We start from the raw sequence: 12,351 nt of genomic DNA, 5'->3' as shown, positions 1-12,351 counted from the left end.
AAATTTTATGTTTAAAAGCAACATACCCACATGTGTTGGGTTCCCTTAAACCCCAATCTTTTTAAAACTTTAGTTAAACTAAAAGAATTTTTTATAATATCTACCCTTTCTATTACTATTTATATTCTAGTGTTGGGCTGATGCGTGAGTGTAGTTGAGTTACTTTAATGTAGTAGATAAATATTAGAAACTAATAGGTCTCTTTTGTCTCTTAACGAAATTTTTAAATTTTGTTAAAACTAAAAGACTCAATATAAATGGCAAAAGAGTATATAAACGATTCCTTTTATATATATTTATTTACACTGAAATAAACAACAAGGGGGAGCGCAATTTCGCGAAAAGCGCTCCGTCCTGTCTAAACTGAGAGTTCCATTTGCAAGGAGGGCGGTTAATACAGCGTTGGATGGGCACGCGGAATTTTTTTCACGTGTTGTCCACTTAAAAAAGTTGGGATATGAAAATGCGCCAACTTCTAGTAGAAAATCAAACTTTTTAAAGTTTTACTCTAGCAGATACCAAAGAAAGTCAAGTATTAATAAGTAAATAAGCAAACAACAGAGCTCGTAACATTTTCCTAATATAATTTCTTCGACTGTTAAAGTCGGTTTATGCAAAGCTAAACGGTTAAAGACTATATTTTTATAACAGCTTTGTCTTTACACCCCCAAGCAGAAACCTTCATCGCTAGTGATCAATAAATTTTATAGTGTTAAAGGAATGAGGAAGAGAACTCAACATTTTAGCTGCAAGTCTAAACAGCTTTGCTGTATTAATAACGAGAATAGAAGCTGATTAACAAATTATCAAAGCATTTTAGATGTAGCATGAGAACAGAAAATGCAATTATTACTTTTAGTTACTAACAATACACTTTCTTAGTTTATTATAAAAATCTATGCGTTTCTTGCACTAAGAAATATTTAAGTCATTCTTCCCTAAAATAAGTGCCTGATTCTATTATATCCTTGATAGTAATTAAGCGTCGTGCTACTTTCCTTAATTCAAAGTTTCTTTTTTCTAAATATTTTTTGTATTAAAAGTCCTGTTTCGTTTTAAGCCTTTATATAAAAATTCTGTTCCCACTTATGCATAGATATGACTCAGTTGTGTCTTATCTGCATTTTTGCACTAAGCTCTTAGAAGCCTTCCCTTTTTGTTTCTTTATATTCTCTATCTTTAATTCTCAAAGATTTAAATATAGGCGCTTACTACCTTCATTAAAGCCTACATTTTAGATGTGCAGATGCATTATTAATTTTTCTTTTACAATGTATTAGTAAAACTATGGAGGTTGTCTTTATGTTTATAATTTCAATTTTTACTATACACAAGATTGTTATCAGTAAACGTTTCCTAGCTTGAAGCGTTTATGTGAATATAAATAAACGTATGCATCAGGCTGCGCATAAATTTATGAGGAGATCAAGAATAGTTAAGTTTAACGTGTTTTTTAAGGTTCTAAAGCTCATAAACTTGAACTCTGGAAGGAATGAAGTAATGATGTTAGAACTAGAGAAGAAATTTAAAAGGTTCTTAAAAGTTTTTTTAATAAAAACTTAAAGAGTAAAAATGGCACATATTTTAGGTAGGAATAGAAATGGCAAAACTTGGAAGCAATAAATATAAATATTAACAATTACAAGCCAGCAAAACAGTAGGTATTAACTTTCAAATTCTGTATAGATATTTTAAAGGCTTCTTCTATGCTTACTAAGAAAAAAAATAATGCTTGCTCATCTAGTTAAGCCATCAGTACGCACTATTAAGTCTGCACCTAACTTTACGGTATCATGAAATTAGTAAAACCGAGTAAGCTACTATTCCTTCTGTAATAGTAATGTTACAAAGCTTCTATTAATGCATGTTGAATGTTTGTTTATTTAAAAGCGCTAATTTTTTTTTAGCAAATGAAAACAGACAAAATGTGTTTATAGTTAGACTATGTCAAGGTATAGTACAATTCATCGATCGCCACCAGTTAAGTAGTCTCTCTTTTACTGCATACTTTTTAGACCTTTAACATTAGTTGTAACTGAAAGTAAGAACGCTTCTCAACCGTACTGGAATTATCAGCATTATAAGTGAGGCTACGATGAAACTTGCATTGCGCGAGAAGTTATGAAGAATCTCTAAAAACCACCAAAAAACAGTGAGTTGAGCACAAAAAAAGATCTAGAGAAACATGAAGTAAATCTTTTTACCTTTTCTTCGTTCTTAAATATTGCATAAAACCTATCTTAGCTTTTGTTTTTTACCACAAACCTTAATAGCTATACAACTAATCTGCTGCAAGGTAAATTTATTATTAAGTTGGTGTTTTATTTCCTTTGTATATTATTTTTACCTGCTGTAATAGAGATAAATAATTTCATATTTTTTGTTTGTCATTCCTAACTGCTGCAGTAGAGAAAAAAATATTAACACACTGAAAAAATTATTTTTTAATGCACTCCTTAAAACTTTGTCTATTGGTGTTATTTAACACTGTATAAAAATTACCGTCAATAAATGGTAATGTATATTTACAAAAACTTTTTTTATTTCTAAATTTAAATTCTGTAATTATTACTGTCTAATAAGAAATTTTCATGTTTGATTAGTTTTTCTTTATTAGGTAAGCTCCTTAACATTGGGGTTTATATAAAATTTAGGGTTTTTACCTATCCACGGTTGCGGCGTTGTTTCTTTGTACAGAATGGTCGAATATTCCAGTTTGACTGTGTTGTGTTGTCTTCTTATTCTCTCATGTTTTTACTTAACCCAATCGTCTATTTTATGTTCTAATGCAGGAGGTTAACATATACTGCTCTATTCAATTTCGCAGTTGTACATTTTTTTTTGTGTATTTTGATGTAGTCTGTACTGGAACTATGGCTTATGCGGTATCGGTTGGAGTTGTCTCGACTTTTGCAACAGCTGTGCTGTTATTAATTCAGTTTTTCATGTCCGACAAACCTAAAATCATTGATATAGTCGCATCCGTGTTTTTATTTGTATGGTGGGCGGGTAAATCTTACTTTTTCAACCCTTTAATAATAAGAAAAATTAAAATCACAATTTCTTCCCTACAGCTGGAACTGGCGTCGGTACTTTTGAAGGACCTTACACTAACTTTGAATATGCGAATGGCTATCTTTCCTCTTGGATCGCTCTTGTTGTTAGTGTGTATTACTTTTTTCTCTGCTGCGGCTCCTCCTTCCGGAAAATTAGCCTTGAACACGATAGCGTCACTGCAGTTATCGGTGTCCTCCTTATTAGTACGTTGTTTTACATAATAGCCTCAGCAGTGCAGTGCAACAACTATTATTGCGGTGGCTACATCGGTAATTTTTTTTTTTAATACTGAATAATCGTATTTATTGTAAACTTATATAAGATTGTTAGCGTAATTTTATTTATATTTCTTTTTAAAAAGTAAACATCATTTTTACAGATTAGCAAACTTAATAGTTAATTAATTTTTATTAGGTTATAAAGAAATAGTTTAGCTTATATAAATTTAGCCTCATTGTTTTTGGTTTTTTTTTTACTTTGTACTTGAAAGTAAATAATATTAACTTAATCTTTACACAGTGGGATTAAATTTATCAAACACTTATAGTTTTTGTAAGCCCTTTTAGCCCAATTTTACACTTAAACTAGTCGCTTTCTTAACGTTAACCAAAAATATTTTAAAATTTAGAAATTTTTAATAGCTTAAAAAACAAGTTATCATGCAAGATAAATATTGTTCAAGATTTATACATGTACTTAAATTTACTATAAAGTTTGCATATATTTTTTTATAAATAAGAATTTTTGTATTTAACAATTTTGATTATTCTTTAATTATTTTTATTAGTACTACTTATAAAAAATGCTTTTGTAGCATTAACGGCTCGCTAACTGTTTTTATTACAATTCTTAGCTTATGCTATAGCAGTGGGAAGTGTTGGCTTTATTCTTACTATATTTCTCCTCATCCTCAAGATCTGCAAAATAGGTCACGCTTATAAATTCTCTGCTATTTTATTTTTTTAATAACATTTAAAATTCAATTATGATAACTAAATTTGTATTTGTAAAGTTTATTACTAAAATTGATGGTTTATAATCCTAAACAGTTGTAAAAAAAAATCACTAACTCCTCTTCTATATGATATACTTGTATACTAAATTGCCTTGCATTGAAACAGTTAATCTTGGATAATAATTTAATCGTTTATTCTAATACACAATGTTATCTGTTTCAAGTTAATTTTTACTAATCACTAATCATCTGAAGCCCAAAATATATTTTCAAGCAATTCATAATAATAAATAATCTACTTTTTTTATAGAATGGTTGTATAAGATTGGCAAGTACATTGCGGGATTTCTCATCTTGTGGTTCGCTATTGGAACAGGCATAGCCACCTTTAAAGCCCCATTTCCTCGTCTTGGCAACGGCTACTTCGGCGCGTGGGTCTCTTTCTTATGCTCGCTGTTCCTTTTCTCGATGGTTTATATATATTAATTTAATTAATTGCTACTCAATTTTTTATTATAAATTATCAACGTTGCTTTTTAAAATAATTAGAAACCATAACGAGTTTTATAATGTGAGTGATTTATATCTAAGTGTAGATCTCATTTTAATAATAGGGGCAGTAGATATGAAATTTCTTTACTGCAAATTTCTTTTTACTATAAAAATTTTTTTAAAGTTGAAAAAAATGGGTCTCGTCGCTTTATAGTACTTGAAATCCTTTATAGTATTTCTAAAAGATAGTTGACTTATTAATTTCTTCAAGATCACTCAATAATCGTGAAACAAATTTTTTAAACGAAAGTAAAATTTGCATTGCAACACCGAAATTCTTAACTAACTATCTAAATTTCGTAATCAGCGTTGTTTTATTATTATTATTATAAAACAACAAAAATTAAAATTGTTTTTTCTCTACATGAAAAGTTTTTAGAACTAAATTCTAGACATCTTGAATTGTAAAAGTAATAGAAGTCAGCGTTTCAAGGCTTAAATATAAATTTAACAAATGCTTGTGTGTAACAATTAATAAATTTTTTTATTTTCTCTAGCTATTCTTTAGAAAATAAATTCTACAATTTTTTTTATCTATTAAATCTTAAACATTTTAAATTCACAAGCTCGTTCCTGAATTATTTGGTGCAAGACAGCAAAGCTCTTCAAGTGCCCAACAAGCAACGGTTGGAGAGTCACAAGCTCATCAAGCTGATTCATATAATTAAATTTAATAAAATCTCTAATTTATTATATATAAATATAAAAGTTTTAAGCTTCTTATAAAGTTTTATATTAATAAATTCATTTACTCTCTAAAATTTTATATTTATATTTAAAAAATTGTGGTCATTTGCACTTACTTACCCTAATTTTTTAAGGGCACTTTTGTTAATTTCAGTCACAAAGCAGAGATCTTTACGTAGATTGCTTAACATTATAGCTAAAGCTAACAAACAGACACTGCTCGCTTCTCCTGTTCTTTAAAAAAAAAATGAATCTTTTTTAAATAGTTAAAAAGAGTTTGAATAAATAATAATTATCCTTAAATATTCAAGGCTTCTATAGTGAATCTTTTGCTTTCTATTCTATTTATTAGACCTTTACCTTGAAAATGTTAAGGCAACTTATGTGTAACTGCTATTAAAAACTAGATTGTTATAAAACAGCGGGAAACTTATCTAGTAATTTTTTTTTCTTATCTGTAAGGGAAGGGTGGCAGGATATAGTCTATAAGAAAAAAATATATATTAAATAATTTTGATTAATTCAACAAAACACTTGATATAATAAGAAATGGGTGGGAGCAGAGAAGGGAAAAAAAAAAGACGGCTATAAAATATAATAAACCTATTTAGCAATGCGATTTTATCCCACTTTTAGGACCATCTTGCGAAATTTAATAAAACAAAGTTAGAATCCCATATATATATATATAGTCTATCTAAAATTTAGTTAAACCAAGTTAAATTAGCTCTCACAAAGTCTTTCCCTTTTTTGCTTAAGTCATAAAGTTATGTTTTTGCTTGATCTTTGATAATTAAAAGTTTCTAAATATTTAATTGCCAGCTAGTTTGATTTATTTGCTATGGTAATATTCTGGTTCTGAAGGGAATTAAGTTTGAGCTTAGGTTAAATGTAAGCTTTTCCTAAAAAAAATTCTTTTATTCTTTAACTTCTCATAATAACTTTATATCCGTAATGTTATTTATTTTAATAGTTAATTTACTTTATCACTATTCTCAAAGCACTGCTCTAGTGTTTAGTTAGTCATTTGTAGATGGAACTAAACATCAAACCAACTTCTTTAGATAAAAACTTCGCTGACGCGCAGAAGCTCATTAAGTTTTTATTATTATTAATGATTTTTACAGATACTCGGTAAGTTGAGCGTCCCTTAGTCTTGATTCGGGCTCAAGTAGGCACCCCTTACAACTCCAGGAGGAGTTTAATGAACGCTCTGGTTTTCTAGGGGGAGTGCGGTATACCAACAGTTTGTTTGTAGGGAAGTCGAATCCGGCACCTCAAGATTTGCGGGACAACTAAGCTAACTATCGAGCTATGGTGACGACTCACATTTTCGGACGATAAATTTCGTATACGACTTTTGTTACAGTACGTTGTTAGTCTCCTCTTCACCCGCCCCAATACTATCCAAGTCCCCGGAGATTTGCCTTCTCAGATCGGACGATTTGAAGCGCTTTTCGCCAGTGCACTTCCCATCATAAAAGTTACCATTTATTTATTTTCTTATTGAACTGGCTTGTGACAAGCGTGACTTATAATCATTTGCTGCTTAACCTACCTTCCCTCTGTTAAATGAGGGTGCGGAAGCCATAAGTTCTGTAACAATTTATTGCGACATCAACAAGTTGAAGGGATGCGCTTTCATCACAGATAAATAGTATACATTAAGAACGACTTAATAGAAAATTAATAACAATATTACACGTAATGAAATAGTTAAGTTTTAATACCGTAATATTATTACATATATATATATCATAAATAAGTCAATAAAATGAACTAATTTTAGACATATCCCCCCTCTAATAGATCTAAGAAATGTTTCGATCGCGAATACTTGGTGTACCAGCGAGTGTTATAGATAAGAGGCTGCCTGCGGCGACTACTGGCTCTAGTTAGCCAAAACCATTTAATTTTTAAGGATATATCCTTGAATAGGCTCGAAATTAAACTCTCTATGTAGTTGGTTTGCACACAAACTAAGGGGCGTCCACCACAATTTTTAGAGCACGCTTTTATAGTATTTGAAGTGGGTGAATATGTTTGCTTGAGTATTGTGCCCAGGGAATAGAGGTATAAACCAACGGCGGTGCATAACTGATTGTATAATAGAAGCATGTTTTTTTAGATACTATTTGCTTTTCCAGCCTAGTAAGAGATATAAAACGGCTAAAGCTTTCTGGTTTCGAAAATGACGTAAGAAAGATCCAAGTCCAGCTTAGTCTGTCTTCAAGCAACTCCGAGGTAATCAACCTTCTTCCTTCGAGGAATGACATTTTGGTTTGGTGAAAGATTAGGGCCAGGGAAAAGAAACCTTGTTTTAATGATAAAGCTACTTTCCAACGCGTTATTATTAATCCCCATGTTGGAAACATGTCTTAAGTGCTGTCAGATAAGACTACGTGTTTAACACCAGCCAGGCAAATTGTGCCTATAATGCAAGACTGTGTCATCAGCATACTGTGCTAAATTTATTTTTAAGAATTGTGGTATTTGGACATGTGGATAAAAATAGTAAAGGGGATAATAACGTGCCTTGTGGGACACTCATTTTTATTTGTCTAATAGCGGACTTCTACGGATTTACTAGCTCATTATATCTAGCTTGAATTCGTTTACATCCTTTATTTATTTTTTATAATTTTTTTATTTAAGAACTGTGGCTACAACGAAAGTAGCCTTTCTAAAGTTATGTAAAGAGTAGTTTTTTTTAACTAGAGTATTATTTTATAAAAAAGGGATAAAAAACCTTAAGCAGTTTTTCTAATAAGTAGGCTTTTAAGTGGTTTAAAAAAAATAACTCATATATGCGTTCATACAACCCAAATAGAGTTCTTGCTTTTTTGTTCTTTGAAGCCATTTTAAAACAAGAAGGTATGTGCTTAAGTATTCAAACATAACTGAACGTTGAGCTCTAATATAAAAATAAAATGGTAATAATAAGGTAATTATATAAGGAAAAAATTGTTTTATTGGTTTTATATGTATAAACATGTTACCTTGCATAAAGTTGCTTATACTTTAGTTTTACTAGCTAATGATAAGAATTATTGTGTAATAAGGGATCTGAGCAGTTTTAGTAAATTGTGACGACATTATTTTATCCGATTTCTATAATTATCATTACATGTGCGCATTTTTAAATAAACTTAACCACCTGTTAGGCCCCTGCTCCATCAGAAAATGGGGAAACAATTATTATGGATTCAGTGCGGTATTAAATTTCTCTTAACTGAATGCAGCTAAACTGACCTCATATCTAAGAAAACGAAGGTCCTGGTATCTCAAGTTCTCCAATTCGAAACACAAATTGAACAGAGTACAGTTTATAAGACTAACCTTAAGATTAATATCTTTTAATTAAGTGACAAGCGCGTTACTGTCATTAAAAAACTGAGAAAAAGTTAAACAATATCGTGTAAGTGAAATACATACAAATAACATATTCAAAACGTTCATTCACTATTGCGATTTTTAGCGGTTTAAGGCATCGAGGAGGTTCCAGACCTGCCCAATGCGCCTCTTTTCAGGTTTTTTGGTGAAATGCGTATTCAACACCACCCCCACAAATTAAAATAAAAAAGATTAAAGTATTAGCCGAGAACCCGCCAAAGAGTAGTTAAAAGCATCGTAACCGAAATATATTCATTAATAGCTGCAAAACGCAAAACTATAATTCAGCCTTGAACTAATTTTAATATAAAATTTTATTAACGGAAACCACGTATAAGTAATTTTTTTTAAAAAAAAACTATTAAGAAAATATTCTAACACTCAAATTAATTGTCATAACAGAGTAATATTTATATAATGGATTAATATCATCCTGTTGTAAAGTTATTACAGACAGAAAACCAGTGGGTAAAGTTAAACTCTTAGCAATACATTAACATCTATATTAATATGATATTTTTATAAATGCATCTATAATTTTTTTCTCCTTTTTTTTTTAATTTGCTACTGACCTAATATATAGTTTTTTCGTGATTTTGTAGTATTTGTATATATAATTATTTCTTATTTCTTTCCTCGATAAAATTATAATAATTATATATATATAAATATTGTATACTCTCGCGCGAGATTAGGTCAAGAAACATTGAATTTTAGAGTTTTTAACAAGGTGATAGCGTACAAATAAGATTTATGCTTAAATTTAAGCAATCTTATACATAAATATACCCCATGTATGCACCTTCTGCCTTAACCGCTATTAATACAAAAAACCTTAAAAAGTCTTAAGTGCGCCACTTCATTGGCTGATAGATTTACGTTAAAAAGCGATAGCCAGTGGCTTAAAGCGGAGTCCTCTGCTGTAAAAGTTTGTTTTCAAGAGCGTAGCAGTCTTTTTGTCTCACATGGAGCGATGATGCTTTTGTCATCATGCAACAGTCATATATTGGGCAAGTGCATTGCTATGATGAATAAATAATTTTCAGTAGGATCGTCTTCTCCTGATATAATGATTGTTCACTAAGCTCTATCTTGATAACAATAAAAATCTGCTTGTTCAAGACTCCGACTGCATTATTTCAGACTAAAGGTCACGCATTATTTGTGGAAAGATAAACCTTATACCGAGTTTTAATAAAATAAGTTAATTATTTAGTTAGAAGCCTCGTATCGTTAAAAGATAGCTCCGTCCTGTCGAGAAGCTTCCAAGCTCGTTGCCTACAGAAGATATTAATAAACAGTACTAGTAAATTTACTCCTATTTATTAAATTAGAGTTTCCTTATTCTATCTATTTATCGCAAAACCTTCGCATTCGCTTTAATAAATAATTATAACGTTCTCAACTACAAAAGAAGTTAATATATACTTATCTAGTAAATACTATTTGTCAAGCAAAATTTTATAAGATTTTTGTGAGTTAAAGTAAAATTTATTTCGCTGGTTTATTTATTAAAGTTAATTTAATTCTTTAGACAATGTTCTTTCTTATATCTTTGTGGTGTAAGATGTTACCTCCGCTGCGCACTCGCTTTACTATAAAGAAAAATTTTAAATATTAAGCGGCCTGCCTTCTAGTAAACTGTAATTATTTAGAAAAAGGAGTTATATGTTTAAAATACGTAATAATTTTAACGACCTAACTCTAAAAAATTATGTTCGCATTAGTAATAAGTTAAAAGTTTATAATACATTCCTGATAAGATAAACACTTTTTATCAAATATATAAAGAATACTTAATTCAGAAAAACTTTTCAAAACTACCAACAAAATATCTTAAAAAAATATTTTCCGGAGAGCCTAGATTAAAATATGTAGTTTAACCTATTTTTACTAGGAAAGATTATTAGTTTTTATTTAATGAAATTTAATTTTCAATAGCTCCTACTTACCAGTGAAATATAGTGTTTATGTTAAGATACAAGTTGTACCAGACATTTAGAAAGTTTTTACCTCTTATTATTTTAAAGATTTTAATTCGTCCTCTGCTACCTAACAACTTATTAATAACTAAAGTTAGCCACTGTTTTTTAAGAAGGTAAGTTAATAATAGTTAACGCACAATTAAAAATCATTATAAAATTGATGTTCTTAAGTAAAAATTGTAAAAAAATTCTTATTAATACATAATAGACAAAAGCCAAGATAAACTTTATTCCTGCTTTATTATTTTCCAACAGAACTCTTTCAAATACTAATTCTAGTAACCTATTTCCAATGAGGAACCTAAATATACGAAAAGACACTGATTAGCACAGCAAATTGCCACTAGGTTTTATATATTTATGGAATAGCTTAGTAGTAAAAATTAAGCTTACAAATACTAAGGACGGATCTTCCTATTCCATCTATAATAATTGTAAATGCATCTGAAATAATTGCCAAAACCACTTTCCTCTGTTGGTTTAAAAATCTGAAAATTCGCAAGCTATACAATAAAAAAGGTTTAGTGCTCGTGTACTCAAACATGTTTATAACAAGAAACTCATTCTAATACTAATAGATGATATAGCTAATATACACTATATTATACTAATACTAAATAAATATGGTAGTTACTTAATTTTTTTTTAAAATGTACTGATAAAAGTAAAAACTTATAAAAGAGTAAAAGTTAAATATAAAAGATAAATTTTTCCTTAAATTTTTAAATTTTATAATATTCCCCTAAAATCACAAAGTTAAAAGATAAATCTGCAAGCTAATATAAAAAGTTAACGAAAGCTTCAAGTGATACGTGATAGTAATTTGCTGGAGAAGAACTTCTATGGAAATTATTATTAATGAAACTTTTATTACCTAAAATATTAACATAATTTTTTGCATACTTTATGTTCTACGATAACAATGGTTATGTATCAGTGAACTATGTCATCAAAATAAATTATTAGTACCGCTTCATAGTAAAAGCAGGGATCTGCGAAGAGTTGCACGTTAAGTTATTATAAAATGGTTAAAAATTACTGAAGACTTTATATATCTAGCTACTCTTTTCTTAATAGTAATAATTTAAGTATATTATAGTTCTTACTTGACCTTAATTCGAAGAAGTTGATTATGAAGGGAAGACTTGTCACCAAGAGAGATACCACAATAACCAAAGTAACATAAACTCCTACGTTTTAAAAATATAAAAAAATTCAATTAATATTAAACTAAAAGTTCATGCACATTGCAGCTGAAGTAGAAAATTATATTAACGGATATCAAACTTTTGTGATAGCTTTTTGAGCTTTTTATTTATCTCTGATGGATACACGTCTGAAAGTAAAGTACTCTCTCAAAAGAGGCTTTAATTCTGCACAAATCGTTACTATCTCTTGTCTAAAAAATCTTAGAGCGTGTTATGGATTTTAATTAAGTAAATGGAATCTTTAAATAAAAGCGAACTCAGGCAGAGCACAAAATCTTCTCCTAATTATCGCCGGTAACCAATAACTTTAGAAATTAAGGTCTCTTTAGAAAATATGTTTACCTCGCATCCTTGTAAAAAAATTGCAAATGCCATGTGTTGATGTTAAAAGTTAACCTCTAGTATATCTTTAAGAAACAATCGACAAGAGGGTCATATTATTATTGGCTGGTAAGAAAGTATACTTCTACGATAATATAATTAATAAACCTTTCAAAAATTAAAAGTTTCAGCT

At 29.5% G+C, this 12,351-nt stretch overlaps 1 protein-coding gene and 1 long non-coding RNA gene across 2 annotated transcripts; one reads left to right on the top strand and one right to left on the bottom strand.

Moving 5' to 3' along the window:
- Positions 1 to 2,689: 2,689 nt before the first annotated feature.
- On the top strand, positions 2,690 to 5,232 carry LOC135120732 (uncharacterized). The gene is made up of 6 exons (XM_064045067.1): positions 2,690 to 2,795; positions 2,860 to 3,009; positions 3,075 to 3,326; positions 3,911 to 3,985; positions 4,323 to 4,483; positions 5,131 to 5,232. Exons 1-6 carry the CDS (start codon positions 2,699 to 2,701, stop codon positions 5,230 to 5,232), a joined length of 837 nt encoding a protein of 278 aa, XP_063901137.1. The 5' UTR covers positions 2,690 to 2,698.
- A 6,322-nt stretch (positions 5,233 to 11,554) lies between these two features.
- On the bottom strand, positions 11,555 to 12,013 carry LOC135120724 (uncharacterized). The gene is made up of 3 exons (XR_010278706.1): positions 11,917 to 12,013; positions 11,741 to 11,819; positions 11,555 to 11,621 (listed from the first exon to the last, which is right to left on the bottom strand). It is a non-coding gene; the product is annotated as an uncharacterized LOC135120724 (long non-coding RNA).
- Positions 12,014 to 12,351: the final 338 nt, after the last annotated feature.

This window comes from Zophobas morio, unplaced genomic scaffold (assembly GCF_036711695.1).
Source record: "Zophobas morio isolate AGI-343-1 ecotype UQ-CSIRO unplaced genomic scaffold, CSIRO_AGI_Zmor_V1 ptg000414l, whole genome shotgun sequence".
NCBI lineage: Eukaryota > Metazoa > Arthropoda > Insecta > Coleoptera > Tenebrionidae > Zophobas > Zophobas morio.
The sequence above is the reverse complement of the archived record's forward strand: the minus strand, read 5'-3'. Positions and strand labels throughout refer to the sequence as shown.